At 38.6% G+C, this 16,011-nt stretch overlaps 1 protein-coding gene across 1 annotated transcript; it reads left to right on the top strand.

Annotated features, from left to right (window-relative positions):
• The first annotated feature begins 10,060 nt into the window (after nucleotides 1–10,060).
• Nucleotides 10,061–15,240, top strand: LOC113012717 (low affinity immunoglobulin gamma Fc region receptor III-B-like). Its single transcript, XM_026153019.2, has 4 exons — nucleotides 10,061–10,285; nucleotides 11,528–11,791; nucleotides 13,844–14,092; nucleotides 14,231–15,240. The coding sequence occupies exons 1-4, from the start codon at nucleotides 10,255–10,257 to the stop codon at nucleotides 14,329–14,331; spliced, it is 645 nt and encodes a 214-aa protein (XP_026008804.2). The 5' UTR covers nucleotides 10,061–10,254; the 3' UTR covers nucleotides 14,332–15,240.
• Nucleotides 15,241–16,011: the final 771 nt, after the last annotated feature.

Below are 16,011 nucleotides of genomic sequence, written 5' to 3'. Positions count from 1 at the left end.
AGCCCGACCTCCAGCCTGAACCCCACCGTCATCTGAGTCGAGATGAATATGATCATCTCAGCACAACAGGGAGGTGACTGACGTGAAGATCCAATCACACGTCAGGAGGAAGCTGTTGTTTACAGATGGCACGATGGAAGATACAGAAGTTTTATCTCAACATCAAAGACTCAAAATCAGTCTTCGTTTCTGCTTTTTGCTTGCTGGTGAGTTAGAAAGAAAATAGTTTTTCTTAAAACTGAAGAAAAAACACTCAGAGTCATTTTGGTAGTAACTTATTGCTCCTCAAAGAACTACTAAACATTGTTTTGTAAATAATTAAATGTCTTCTGATATTTCACAACCAAATTCAAACTAAAAATTCAAACTAAAACCATGACAACAGAGACAACTCTGAAACTCTCCAAACTCCTCATCTGATATACAGTGGGGCAAAAAAGTATTTAGTCAGCCACCGATTGTGCAAGTTCCCCCACTAAAAATGATGACAGAGGTCAGTAATTTGCACCAGAGGTACACTTCAACTGTGAGAGACAGAATGTGAAAAAAAAATCCATGAATCCACATGGTAGGATTTGTAAAGAATTTATTCGTAAATCAGGGTGGAAAATAAGTATTTGGTCACCTCAAACAAGGAAAATCTCTGGCTCTCACAGACCTGTAACGTCTTCTGTAAGAAGCTTTTCTGTCCCCCACTCATTACCTGTATGAATGGCACCTGTTTGAACTCATCATCTGTATAAAAGACACCTGTCCACTGCCTCAAACAGTCAGACTCCAAACTCCGCCATGGCCAAGACCAAAGAGCTTTCGAAGGACACCAGGAAAGGTATTGTAGACCTGCACCAGACTGGGAAGAGTGAATCTACAATAGGCAAGCAGCTTGGTGTGAAAAAATCAACTGTGGGAGCAATCATCAGAAAATGGAAGACATACAAGACCACTGATAATCTCCCACGATCTGGGGCTCCACGCAAGATCTCATCCCGTGGGGTCAAAATGATCATGAGAACGGTGAGCAAAGATCCCAGAACCACACGGGGGGACCTGGTGAATGACCTGCAGAGAGCTGGGACCAAAGTAACAAAGGTCACCATCAGTAACACACTACAACGGCAGGGAATCAAATCCCGCAGTGCCAGACGTGTTCCGCTGCTGAAGCCAGTGCATGTCCAGGCCCGTCTGAAGTTTGCCAGAGAGCACATGGATGATACAGCAGAGGATTGGGAGAATGTCATGTGGTCAGATGAAACCAAAGTAGAACTTTTTGGTATAAACTCAACTCGTCGTGTTTGGAGGAAGAAGAATACTGAGTTGCATCCCAAGAACACCATACCTATTGTGAAGCATGGGGGTGGAAGCATCATGCTATGGGGCTGTTTCTCTGCCAAGAGGACAGGACGACTGATCCGTGTTAAGGACAGAATGAATGGGGCCATGTATCGTGAGATTTTGAGCCAAAACCTCCTTCCATCAGTGAGAACTTTGAAGATGAAACGAGGCTGGGTCTTCCAACATGACAATGATCCAAAACACACTGCCCGGGCAACAAAGGAGTGGCTCCGTAAGAAGCATTTGAAAGTCCTGGAGTGGCCTAGCCAGTCTCCAGACCTCAACCCCATAGAAAATCTGTGGCGGGAGTTGAAAGTCCGTGTTGCTCGGCGACAGCCCCAAAACATCACTGCTCTCGAGAAGATCTGCATGGAGGAATGGGCCAAAATACCAGCTACTGTGTGTGCAAACCTGGTAAAGACCTATAGTAAACGTTTGACCTCTGTTATTGCCAACAAAGGTTATGTTACAAAGTATTGAGTTGTATTTTTGTTATTGACCAAATACTTATTTTCCACCCTGATTTACGAATAAATTCTTTACAAATCCTACCATGTGGATTCATGGATTTTTTTCTTTCACATTCTGTCTCTCACAGTTGAAGTGTACCTCTGGTGCAAATTACTGACCTCTGTCATCATTTTAAGTGGGGGAACTTGCACAATCGGTGGCTGACTAAATACTTTTTTTGCCCCACTGTAGATGTAAGCTGCAGGTGAGAGCATGAGAACAACAAAAAAAAAAAAACGAAGAGAGTCCAAATAATTTATCTAACACATTTATAGCAAGAGAATAGAACACAATACACAACATTAAAAGACCAAAATAAAAGCAGACCTGATAGCCAGCTGGAGATTGGACCAGGGACTCCGCTCTGACCACTGACATCTTTGGGCCCAGTGAGTTCTTTGAACTGCCTCCCTAGGCCTGGCTCCAGGACGAGGTTTTAAGATCTGAAATTCCTATTCATTTTAAAATCTCCAATTAAAAAAAAAAAAAACTAAGGAACTACAAAAACAATATGGGAGCCAACCATTTAAAATGATGTTTAACAAGAAGTCACTCTCATGCTGCTCTGTGTATTTTCCTTTTGACAAAGCAAAGCTACTGTGCTTGAATCACTTTTAGAAAACATCTACTTAAAAGCAGGTAAAAGTGCTGACTACCCAATTATTCTTTATTACTAACTGTCTGTTAAATTTCAAATGTGTGGGATGACCACAAGGATTCTGCTGTGCAAGCATGAACAGGAGGCTGCAAGCTTGACTGCTCGTCACTGCCTTTGTTGTCCTGTTATATTTTAGATAGCACAGAGCAGACGGGTGAGTTTATTAAACTTCACTGAACAACCTGCAAATTTCATTAAAAGTTTAATAAACTGTCATCTTGTCTTAATTTTTAGGTAGCACATACCTTAAACACTTCAAGCTTTAAGCTAATGATAGTTATATAAGTGCTGATGCATGCTGGTGCAATAAGCTGAGAGGATTTCTATCATTTTTTTGGACCCAAGTGGACTTTAATCCCTGTAAGTGGTTTGACCAAAATAGTGACAACAGGTTGAAGTACTGAAACAGCATCAATCATCATCATCACCAAAGCAGACAGTTCATTTCAAAAGTGTTAAGTGGTGTGTTGTCCAAGTTAGTGTTTTTCTGGGCTCATCTGCACACGCACATCAAAAAGCATTTAGTGTGTTGGGTGGTGTTTTTCTGTCTGTTCATTTTGTTGCAGTGACAGTTCACAAAGGTCACAAACACAAACTGATTGTGGTCACAACTCAAAGTTTTAGCTTTGGTGCATTTTGGATTTTATAATGTGGATGTCATTTTAGAGTCACACTTCCTCTATGGGTGGTATGGTGATCCATTAGCTTGCACTGTTGCCCCTGGGATTAAATCCAGCCTGCTGTGTTTCTGTGTGGAGTTTTTAATGTTTTCTCTGTGCTTTGTGCAGTTGGGGTTAGGGAAGGAAGTCATGAGACAGACACACTGTGCAAGAGAGCCAGAGATGACTGCTTGTGGTTTGTGGATTCACCACAAAGTCCGGTTTGAACCTGCAGGACCTGCAGGATAGGCTTTAGAACGCCAAACTCACAACTAAGGAGAAGTTGTGGGTGTTTCAAAAGAATTTTTCTCCATCATTTTACAGACTGTCGGTCTAACATAAGGCTACCACACAGAGACTTTGCAACCACACACTACACAGTAAGTTAAATAATAACTTTGAAAGCATGTGTTTCTCTATTGCTCTTAAAAAATGCCAAATGTAACTTGTTTTAATCAATTAGTTTTTCTTCTCCTTAGGACAGTTTCATTTATTTTATGCACCTCACCCAGTCAAGGCTACTTCAGATGATGGTGCCATCCTGCCGTGTCACATGGAGCCAAAGTTAAATGTGGCAGACTGATGGTGGGGTGGTTGAGGCCCGACCTCCACCCAGACCCCAAAAATCGTCTGAGCCTAAATGAATATGTTCATCTTTACCGGCACAATTGTGAGGTGACAGACATGAAGATCCCATCATACATCGGGAGGACAGCGTTGTTCACAGAAGGCCTGAAAGAAGGAAACATCTCACTAAGAATCACTAATGTGACACTAGAAGAAATGAAGAAAGATACAGATGTTTCATCCCAAAGTTAAAGAGTCAAACAAGGTTTTCAATTGTCCGTCTGACTGTTGGTGAGTTATACCTAATGCCAAAAAACAGTAAGCAAATTCAGTGCCTCAAATAATTTTGATAAAGGTATTCCAATTTCAGCAACAACTTTTTTGGCCCCATGACTATTGTGTTATAAAATCTTGAACTTTTCTCAGCTAAACACAGGACAACAGAGATGCCACTCAATCCCAAAGATGTAAAAGGTCCTGACTGAACAGATGGTTGGTAAAGGTGAGAAAATGAAAAAAACAAAGCAACACCTCGTAGATCAACATGTTTCAGTGTTATTTTTAAATAACAACTGTATAGTAGTGAGGTTTTCACAGTTTTTACTTTATTTGTTTATTTGTGTTTTGTTTTTTCCACACTTTTAAAAAATGAAATAAATTCTGGTTATTATTGTTAGCAGGTAAGTCTGGCACTGTTACATGGATGTATGGTCAGGATCATAAGGATACAGGGTATAATGCTTTATGGACATCTTGATGATTCTTTTAAATCTAACGGAACACCAAATCTTCATGTCCTGTCTGACGTTACTGTACATCTCATCTCTGATTTTTTCCTGGCAGGTGGTTTGTCTGATCGCAGCCAATGGATTACTTACAAAAAGCTGTTTGGATCTGAATTCATAGACACTCTGATGAAGGAATGGTCAAGTGACACCCAACAAAAGCAGTGATAGACAGTTTCAGTGATGTGGTGTTTCTTGGCACCTGATCAGGAGAAAGGTCATCCTGTATCAACTTTACTTTTGACACCTGTAAGATAAGAATAATAGTGAAGAGGGGGGCAGAAACAGGTTTCTAAGTGCAAACAGGTGGAGAAGCCTGGGATGTTTGTGTAAGATATTCCATTTATGGTAAGCTTTAGTGTTCTTTTCTTTCACATTTGCACAGGTCATTATTCATCTGTTGCTATTTCATTAATGGAGTGGCAACAACATCTACATATATATCATAATAGAGCCCGGGGTTATCAAGGGGGGCAATGAATTGAATTGAATTCCATTTTAGTTATATAGCAAATTACAACAGATTAGTTTCAGCATTACTTTGAGACAGGATGTTTCTAGTTTTAGAGATATTGTCCAAATGCAAGAAATAAATCCTACATATTTGTTTAATATGTGCATTGAAGTGCATATCCTGGTCAAAAATGATACAGTGAGTCCATTTAATCTCATATATAGAAATCTTAAAAAAAAGAAAAAAAGAAAAACTATTCCAATCTTGCAGTAGAAGAAAAGGATGACAGAGTGCTCAGTCTTTGTTTTTCAGCATGTGCTGGCAGTGTAGATAACAGCGTGATGATAAACCTGTTCTGCTGCTTCGGAGGGAGCTGACTAATTGAAAAATGTACCTGATCTCATGAGAGTACTCCAGAATTACTTGACTAAGTCAGTCTCTTGCAACCCTTTTCTTTTCACGTCTCCAAATCAGAGTGAATATTCATTAATATACTTGTCACGGGTGGGTCTGTTTATAGAACGTGGGCAGATATGAACTTCCCACTAATTTACTCATGATGAACTCACCTCCTGTTTGATATTTGCCTTTTATTTTCCCCACCAGTTTTCAGAAACTGCATTTAAAACTCTTCTTCCATTTTACCATCAAAAGCTTTAAAACACAAAATTAATGCTATGTACTTTCCTAAAAAAAAAAAAAAAACTCCCCCACGTGTTTGGCTCAGGCTTCTCCACATAAGAAGAAACAATCCACGTGTCTTGGAACTATCTTGTCAACATGACATCATCACAAAAGTCTCCTTATGAGAAAGCTTTTTTTTTCCCATTGCGTTGTTTACCTCAAGGAGAAAATGTGTCACATTAAAATCTGTTCTGAAGTATTTTTTCTAGTAGAAGATGAAAGGATGAGACGGCAGGAGACTTTAATGAGAGCAAATATACAAACTAGTTTCACTTTTAAGGGTCGAATTACAATCTCTGAAAACTCCACCTATAGTCAGCGCTTCCAGACTGCGGACTTTTTCAAATACAATACGGTTCTGCCCCCTAGTGGGCATTTCGATCTAAACCTGTTTACTTTATTTTTCATAACACAGATTCACCTGTGCAAAAAAGAAAAAGAAAAAAAATACTAAACCTTGTTCACAATTGACAATAAATCAATAGTCAGTTAAAAGACTGAGTCATCAAAATGTTATTTTTGGCATTTTTTTTTTCTTTTGTTTTTGTCAAAACCTTACTGGAAAAACTCTTTTAGGCGTGAAAATCAGGACTCACCAGAAAGGAGTACATCAGAGGAACAGCTCTGGTAGGAGAGAAAGTTAGAGAGTATCGAATATCTTGTATAAATTATGCAAATGTTCAATTCTTTGCACTCTATTTATGTATGGTGTTGACTGTTTCTTACCTTTATTGCCTCAGTCAGCTTTTACTGGTCTAAAACCAACTGTGATTGTACACAGCTCAAAGGTTAAAGAAACACTGTGAAAAATATCAGATTTCAGTAGGTGGAAAATTCATGCTGGATATCCACACTCATGTGGACTGGGAAATGTGTTGGGAACTAAAGGATTGGTTAATGGAAAAGAAAATGATGAACCTAGTGTGGGCTGAAGTAAAACTGGTGGATCTGCTAAATCTGGCATTATGATATTATTCCAAATTCTAATCAGGCTCAATATGGCAGTGGGCAGTGAGCACAGGCCCACTAGAGGGCATCAGCCCCTCAACCTGAACTCATAAAGTCTGTTTCTGATTATCTGGTCAGGAAAATTCACACCAGTGTCCTCCTTAAGGGTCATTTGGAGCTCTGGCAGTGCTCGTGCTGTTCAAGCTTCCAGTAAGGAGCAGATACTGGTCGTGCTGATGGGTAAATGACCACATAGCAATGTTCAGTTCTCCTAGAGTCCTAGAGGATATGTCTCCTGGAATTTCCTCCATACTTATGGGACAGTTAAAACCTTCTGGCAGTGGCTCGTATTGATGTGCCAGACAATATTACTTTCAGATACTTTCTATCTGCTTTCGATATTTTTTAATTACACACTGCACACCATGCTAAAAATATGCCGGGAGTTACTTTAAATAGTCTTTTGGGAAATCACCTTGTTGGTTTAAAAATAGCTGATTCTTTGTGAAGCTGTTTGTCATGTCTAGACACAATACTGGTTCATCCCTCGAGTAAGATCCCCTTTTCATGCTTGAATGATTCATAGGTCAGCGTTAAGTTGCTTAAGAGACAAACATTCCTGTAAAAATGGCCACATACAAGAACCGGACTGAAAGTAAGTGAAAAAGCAGCCAGTGTTCAAAGAAAACCATGAAAAACCTGGAAACACTGTATGATTTGCTCCACAACTAAGAGTGTAATTACACTGTAAATCTAATTTCAAGGTGGTTTACTGAAATTGGAGTGAAGATGGCACCTGTGTGTGTAGTTTGCCGTCATCTGTTACCTGTTCTGTTTGTGGTCACTTTGTTTACATCTTTTTTTCTTCAAAAAGGTCTCTACTCTTCTGGTTACAAAAAAATGTCCATCACGCCACTCTTGTGTTAATCTATGCACGGTCTGAAGCATGTGTGTGGGAATGTATGTGAATGTTTTACTGTTATATCTTATTAGTATTTTAAGTATTCTATCTATTTTATTTATTGAATTTTATTGTTTTATTTATATTTTGATATTGCTAGGGATGATGCAATGATCGGGGACCATTCTTAATTTCGTTGTTCTCATGACAATGACAATAAAGTTTCTGATTCTGATTCTGGTTTATGACTTCTAATCACTTCTAAATATCTGATGTGTCCAAATACCGACCTCACATCATTGCCTCAGATACAGCTGATCGTTTTGATTGTTTTATCAAAATTGTAATTATGCCTTACTTTTAAATAGGTCCATCAGCTTGACCCCCGATGACTTGCTTTCTCCGTTCAATTCAACCTGCTTGGAAATCCTGGATTACATTTCTCCTTTCACAACCAGGAGTCTAAAACCTGAAACCCAGTCTTGGTTGAACAATGCTACCTGATAACTAAGACAGGTGGGTAGAAAACCTGAGCAAAAATGGAAAATGGCAGACTTCAGGTGTCTTTTGATATACTAAGTGAATCTTTGTTAAATCATCAGAAGCCTGTAAGAGCACCAAAGGAAGGTACTTCTCTAAGATCGAATCTATTTATTATTTAATGTTATTTGAAATGTATGCCCATGAAAGAGTTGATTAACCTCACAGTGTGAAGGGTTAACTAAGAGGGATAGAAAGAGTTTCAGACAGGACAGGCTGCTAGGCCTTGGGTGTAGCATTAGTGAAGGTCACAGATGATCTTCTTATGTTCTCTGGCAGTGGACCCATCTCTGTGTGAGATGTGCTTGTCCTGTTAGACCTCAGTGCAGTGTTCATTACTGTTCACCATATTTTATTACATTATTTACCAAGGATATTTGGTATGCAGACAGATATCAAACCACCAACCTATAAACCACCAACCTTCTGATTAGTAGGTGACCTGCTCCATGTTCTGAGCAACAGCCCCCCATATCTATCTGATAGACTTCAATTTGTTTCATGTAAATGGAGTCACACACTAAGGTTAAATATGGAGTTCCACAGGGTTCATATGCTGGGACCAATTCATTTTGCATTATACGTGCTTACCTTAGGCAGTATTATTAGGTGGAATGGCATACATTTTCACTGCTATGCAAATAATACCAGACTTCTTATCTATCCTATATTGAGTTTTCTGTGTTAGCGTCCTGTTAAATCCTGAAACAAACTTAAAATCTCTCTCGTCACATTCAAGGTCTTTAATATTTAGGCCCCATCTTATCATCAGAATCAGAATATTTTTTAACCCCAGGGGAAATTATTTATTATCTTAAAGACCTCATAGAACCATGTCACCCAATAGAGCACTTACCTCTCAGATTGCTTGCTCACTTGTGGTTCTTAGTATATTTAAAAACAGTATGGGAGGCAGAGCCTTCAACCGGGATTACATTTCACATCAGGTAGACTGTTAATCGTCATCATGCTCCTCATGTCCCACATGGCCATTGATGTCTTTCAGTAAGACAACTGAGTCACCAGATGAAGCACCCTTGTGAACCCCACCCAGGTCCCAAGAATGCTGGGTACTATGAACTTGTTCTAAGCACAAATGAAAGACAGGACCCATTCCCTGATTGAAAGGCACAGGGAACCACTCGCTAGTCCACTGAGAAAATCTTAATGTAGACACAGCATTCTTCTTACTGAGGGCAACTCCAGACTGGTACAAACTCGATCCCCTCTCCAGAAGTCTGATCTGTGCAAAAGGTGAGGCCAACCATATCAGTGTCTCTCCCTATGAGAGAGGTCATTTTCTATGTCCTAATAGCAAGCCTTGAAATCCAGGGATTGGACCACCAGCTCCTCCAGTTGGTAGTGGACCTACAGAAGAGTGGACTGATGTACATTTTCTCACAGGGCACTCTCTATGAAGCTCACTTCCAAGGCCTGGCTCCAGGGTAAGCCCTTAGTAAACCTATCCCAGGCAGTGCTACACAGGTCCCTTGTTTTTTCCTCTCTTATAGAGGTCAATTGAGTTGCTCTTTGTCTGACCCTTCACTGAGGACCAATTTACCTTGAAAGACCCCACCAGTGGGAGAAGCAAACTATCTGGTCAGCATGGCGCCTGGGATCACTTGGGCACACAAACCTCTCCACCGTGGTAATGCTGTTTTTTTAATGTATTAAAATCCACTGTGGTGGTGCATAGAAGCAACAGTAGAAAAACTGTGTTGTTGTCTGAGTATATGCAAACCACATTTACATGAGTGGGTATCAAAATTTTAGGTAGAGCTTTTTGACATTATTCATTGCCCTTATGCAATCTGTGATTGCAAAACAGCACAAACTCCACAAATCGGAATAGAGGAAGACAGTAATTGATAAAAATCAGACAAAGAAATGTCAAAAAACTTTGAAGTACTCTGAACACTGCACTCTATCTAATGTAATTTTATATTTAAAAAAAAAACTCCCCAAAACTCTCAAAAAAGAAAAAAAATAATCAGTTATATATTTTTGATTCAAATTTTAGGAAGGATTAAATATTCTATAACTTCACTTTGATATACTTTATATCTTTATGGTGGAGAATGTAAGTGTTTGACACTTGCAGTTTTAAAAAATAAATTGATGACGTACATCTTGGTCAAGTGACTTTTTCACAGTCAGCACTGAGTTGTGAACAAACCCCCTGAAACTGTCTGTGGGTCAAACACCTGCCAAGCAGCATGGAGATAACTGCTCTCTGCACTATTATTGGTATGTACTACTGTAAATGTGTGTGTGAAGTCTGTGATTTGTTTCTGTGTGGGCATCTGCTTTTGTTTGATAATAGAGTATTTTATTACAGGTTTTTATAATAGGTACATTACAAAAAGGTACTCTATGCAAGGTACTATATTTCATGTCGATTTATTGTAGATTGATTTAGTTGAAATCAATACAGTACATGTAACTTGTATTTATTAATTTAAAATGTGTAAACTCATCTTACAAATTTTATATGGCATCAATACAGCTACAAACTTATCTGCACAGATGAAAAACCAGATGTTCCAGTGTTCAAAATGAAACCTTGTGGGAGGTAATGCAACTATTTTGTGGGTAGCATGCAGAAGCTGCAAAGGTGTAAAGAGGAAGGAAATGTCAGTGCTGTGGGTTTTAGTATCATGTTTGGTGGCAAGAATACATTTAGTATAAGGTCAGTAAAATTTAATTTGTTTGAGGTAGTGCTTCATCTTTGTTCCAAAATACAGCTGTCAGAGAAAAAAGTAACAACATTTTAAAAAGTTTTCATGTTCATGTTCATTTTTGATTTTCTCAAATAAAAAAGGCAGCCCTTGTTATTATTACTGGGTTTTGAATTTTATTTATTTCTGTTTCCCCACTCAGTAATGTTTCCACGTTTGTTTTTATTTTGTCTATGTCTCTCTTTGTGCTACTTTTCTATATTATTTTAATAGTCCCTTGCTCTATGTGCATTGTCTTTATTTTAACTTGCCTCCTCCTGTGATTAGTGTCACATGTGCTCCCACCAGTTTCCTCTTCCTCAGTCACCTGCCTGTGTGTTTATTTAGTCTCTTTATCCTTTGCTGTCCCTGATCTGTTACAAGTTCTGGGTTTTCCTCAAGCTTCCGAGTTTTATGGTGCTAGCTTCCTGCTGTATATCTACACCATCACCTTTAATTAGCTTTTTTAATGCAACACACAACTGAAAAAAAAAAACAATTATCAGCAGTAAAACTCATAAAATTTTCTCAAACGAAGTGGGCAGTTACAATTGTTCATGGAAAAACAGCACAGCAAAAATGTTATACTATAGTCGGGAGTTATACTATATAAATCCATATATCCATTTGAATTCAATTGTGAGGAGTCCCCTGTCAGTGTTTCCTTGGATGCATAGGGTGGCCAGACTAAACTGTGCCCACCTCATTGTTCTGCCCTTAAATACAGCTCTGTAAACACAACTAACTTGTCTCACCTCTCTGTTTCTTTCAGCCACTCTGAGAATATTTCCCAACAGATCTCAGTTCTTCCTGTATGAGTCTGTTACACTGAGCTGTGGAGAGCATAAAAACTCTTCTGATTGGACAATAAAGAGAAACACATCTATAAAAACAAATCATGAGTGTTCCAAACACTGGGGTTCAAAAAATGAGTCACACTGCTTCCTTCAAGATGCTTACCCCTCAGACAGTGGGTTGTACTGGTGTGATTCTGGAGCTGGAGCGTGCACTGAAGCTGTCAACATCACTGTTACTGGTGAGTTTATACAAACTACAGAGGATTACCATTAAATTCAACAGGAAAAAAGCATTTAAACCATTTAATAACAGCCATATATAGACTATGATGTTTACATTTTTTCATCTATTAGCTAGTTACACTAATGGGCTTGTTACAAAACGTGCCACCAAAGTCACACTTTATGGTTTAAGGTATAAAGTATGTATTTACTTTACTATGTAATTGAAAATACTCTTCCAAAAAATTCCCTATTGATTACAATAGATAGATAGTGTTTGAAAAGTGAATACTTGAAAAAGAAAAGCAATTAAATATTTGCTAAAATTGTGAAAGTTGAAATAATTAGCTAATAGTACAATATGATATGTATTGATATTGAGCAATATGATATTGCTCATCTTGTAACCGGAAGGTTGCCGGTTCAATCCACAGCTCTGTCCCGGTCGTTGTGTCCTTGGGCAAGACCAGTGTTGGTCAAGTTACTTGAAAAAAGTAATCAGTAACTAATTACTGATTACTTCCCCAAAAAAGTAATCCCGTTACTTTACTGATTACTTATTTTCAAAGGTAATTAATTACTTAGTTACTTAGTTACTTAGTTACTTTTTAAAAACACGATTTACAACCTGAAGAGGTGATAAAGCGATAGATCTTTCAGCCCAATTCTACTTTTTCTACATAATCCATCATACAAAATGTAATCAAATGGAAAAGTCTCTTTTTTTAACTTGTTTTATCATTTTTAATCTTTTAACTTTATGCATCAAGCAAAAATTTAATTATATGCAACATTCTCTGAGTTGAATAAATGAGTTTAACATTTAAACCTATTTTCTGCACATTCCAGCACATAAAATAAAATAATTTTTTGTGTTTACACTCACTCTTTCAAATAGATGCAAGTAAAACACAGCAGAACATAAATAAAGTCAAAGACTCAGCGGTCCTGTTGCTCTATTTTCACCTGTAAAGCAGGACTGCAGTAGGCGGAGGTTTACCCTGGTGCAGGTGTGCAGCGGTCAGTGGAAGGATACGGCAGTGTCTCTGTGAGTTTCCCATTACGTCATTGCGCTCTTGGTGCTTCCTTGGAAGTTTAGGGGTTTTTTTCGCTGTAAAAAGAAGTTTTCTTCCCACGCACGATGGACGCTAATGTTTTTGTCACTTTTTATGGAATCAAACTCAAAGTAAGGTCAGTACTTCCACGCTTTAAACGCTGCATGCTCATACTCTCTCCCGCACTCGATATGTGATCCATTGTTGATCTGCACACAGCTGTTGTCACTAACGGCGCACTCGCTTATGTCACTGTCGTGAGACATTCTCGCAAAAAATCACGGTTTTAGTAACGCAGTAACGCAGCGTTCCTACGGGAAAGTAACGGTAATCTAATTACCGATTTTGCAATAGTAATCCCTTACTTTACTCGTTACTCGAAAAAAGTAATCAGATTACAGTAACGCGTTACAAGTAACGCGTTACTGCCCATCTCTGGGCAAGACACTTCACCTACCGCCTACTGGTGTTGGCCAGAGGGGCCGATGGCGCAATATGGCAGCCTCGCTTCTGCCAGTCTGCCCCAGGGCAGCTGTGGCTACAACTGTAGCTTGTCTCCACCAGTGTGTGAATGTGAGAGTGAATGAATAGTGGAATTGTAAAGCGCTTTGGGTGCCTAGAAAACCGCTATATGAATGCAATCTATTATAATTATTACGTAATGGTATGGTATGAATAAAAATGTTAGTTAGCTCAGTTATTAAGCTAAAAGTACAGGCAGCATTTAAAATAGTATAGGTCAAATAATTATTTTCCAGGGGAAATTGGTTACTAAGTATATTGAAATTAAAAGCTTTTAAAAGCATTATCATCTTGAAGTGGTTGAAATGAATTCCTTCAAACGTGAAAGGTGTTGAGGTTGAAGAAAGGCATTTTTCTTTTAGCCCATATGATTGCAATATGTCTTGGCTTACGCAAGAAGCTCTATGAAAGTTTTGGCTCCACCTCTGCTGCATGAATTTCTTTTTTCAAAAGTGCACCTTTAAAGCTCTAAATATTTATTTTTTCATATAGGAGGTAAAGTGATTCTGGAGAGTCCGGTCCATCATCTGCAGGAGGGCGATGCCGTCACTCTGCATTGCACATATAGGGAGACTTCTTTATCCAACCTCACAGCTGAATTTTATAAAGATAACCTCCTCATTGGGCACAGCTCTACGGGAGTCATGACTATCCCAAAGATTTCAAAGTCTGATGAAGGTTCCTACAAGTGTAATGTCTCTGGTACTGGAGAATCACCATACAGCTGGCTGTCTGTCAGAGGTGAGATGATGTTAGGACTTTTAAGCAAATATTTCAGATGTGCTCTCTCTACTAAGCTCAGCTAAAAGCCAACCACATAGCTATTGCTGTATTTGTATCGAGACCAAACTATATCTTTCTTTATTTCCTGTGTTGAAGGTGGGCAGCCTGAACCTTTTCACTCCCCTCTTCTGCATGACTCACTTCCTGTGTTGAGGGTTTCTGTCTCTCTGGCCGTGGTGATGGTGCTGCTGCTGTGAATCTACAGCAGCCACAAAGATCAGTTTGTTTCTCAAACATTTGAAGAATTTATTTTGAAATGAAATTAAAGAAATTGTAATGGCTAACATGTTCATTTGTTCCTCTGAGCTCTTAGAGTATTTTGTCAAAATACTTCATTGACCATTCTGCTGCCAAAAAATACTCACTGTTCACTAATGCTAAAACGACTCATGCAAAAAATATGAGTGCGCTTTGTAATACAGCTTCAGATGTTTTTTTAGGGAGATTTAAAGTTGCCTTTGTGCTTTGTTATATGATAGTTCTTAACCTTTATGTCATGTGTAACTGTTGTTGTAGCCTGATTTCTTGTGATCAGAAAACTGTTGGTTGCCTACCAAAGTGGAAATGTTGAGTCAGTCGATTTTGAGTGTCATCATGCATCTTAAAAAACACATGGTCTTTAAACGTAACAAAGCTGAAACAAATACATGTATTATTTGTGGTCGAATCACAGGGGAGTCCAAGGTTTCTTTTTTAATGGTGGTGTCTCTGTTGGGGACCAAGAACCAGACAGGGAGCCTTCATGTTTAATCAAAATCTAATTATTAGAAATTGTTTTAGTCTCTTTATCCTACTCCAGTTTGTCTTTTATGTTAATTGGTTTCTGTTTTCATACTGTTTGTTTATTTTGATGGTTCTTGTGTTTCCAGTGTTTACCTCTGTCTGTTCTGATATTTATGATAGCTGTCACCACTCAAACAAAAGTTTTGTATTTAAGCAGCTTAAATTAACATGAATGGTTTCCTTCCATTTACCAAAAATGTTTCTGATAACACCAGATTTACACAAAGGTTAATATGCTGTATCTTTATTTGATGTCATGAAGCCTGATGCAAAGAAGCAATTACAAACTGAATCAAATCAATAAACATTATTCATATTCATCACAACATGTATAAATGTCTAAAACTGATGATAGATCTCAGCCCTCAGTAGTTTATACATTTATGTTTTTATGGACAGTTGCAATCGGGAAAGTTGTGGGTAGAGCTCAGTGACAGTTGTTTCTCCAGGACATTGTCTTTCATCGAATGCTTCGATTCCCACTTTTGTACGGAGGCTTTCCAAAGTCTTAGTCTGTGTGTAATCTTCGTTATATTCATTGTTTCGGCCCCAGTGTGCACTTGCCAGCCATTTTTCAGCCAATCACTGTAGCAGCAGAATGCCGACCACAGCCTATGTGGAATATTGATCCTTTTGTTATGGGTTTCTTGTGGCTGGGCTGTGCTTCCGTCACTACAAAGGCTTCTGTATAGCTGTTGTTACTGCAGTAGTTATTCATAACACATTTAATGCAGTTCTCCACTCTCTTCCAGGTCCTCCTGTTGAATGAAGCATTTTGTGAAATAACATGATCAGGGTAAAAGTAGATCTTCTTTGAATTTCAGTAAATCCATAAGTACTTGGAAATAACTGTCCTTTGGTAAACCCACTGCTATAGGCATAATCAATGTTACTAGCCTGTGTCATGGTTCGAATTTGAGGAAAAGACAAACGACTGCATGGTCTAAGTGGATGTCAGAATAGTGATTTTATTATACATATGTACATATGGGGAAGATGAGCATCACAAGCCTTTTAGAGCCGATCTCCCCCGAACAGTTTCTTCACAAGGGTTTTATTACAATGATGACGTCAAGTCACATGATCGGTATCAG

The sequence above is a fragment of the Astatotilapia calliptera genome, chromosome 3 (assembly GCF_964374335.1).
Source record: "Astatotilapia calliptera chromosome 3, fAstCal68.1, whole genome shotgun sequence".
NCBI classification, from domain to species: domain Eukaryota; kingdom Metazoa; phylum Chordata; class Actinopteri; order Cichliformes; family Cichlidae; genus Astatotilapia; species Astatotilapia calliptera.
The sequence above is the reverse complement of the archived record's forward strand: the minus strand, read 5'-3'. Positions and strand labels throughout refer to the sequence as shown.

What these genes read in the sequence shown, in the direction of transcription:
- LOC113012717 (XM_026153019.2), top strand. Translation starts at nt 10,255, where the DNA reads ATGGAGATAACTGCTCTCTGCACTATTATTG. An exon ending in TGTCAACATCACTGTTACTG is followed by an intron (nt 11,792 to 13,843) that starts GTGAGTTTATAC and finishes TTTTTCATATAG; the next exon opens with GAGGTAAAGTGATTCTGGAG. An exon ending in CAGCTGGCTGTCTGTCAGAG is followed by an intron (nt 14,093 to 14,230) that starts GTGAGATGATGT and finishes CCTGTGTTGAAG; the next exon opens with GTGGGCAGCCTGAACCTTTT.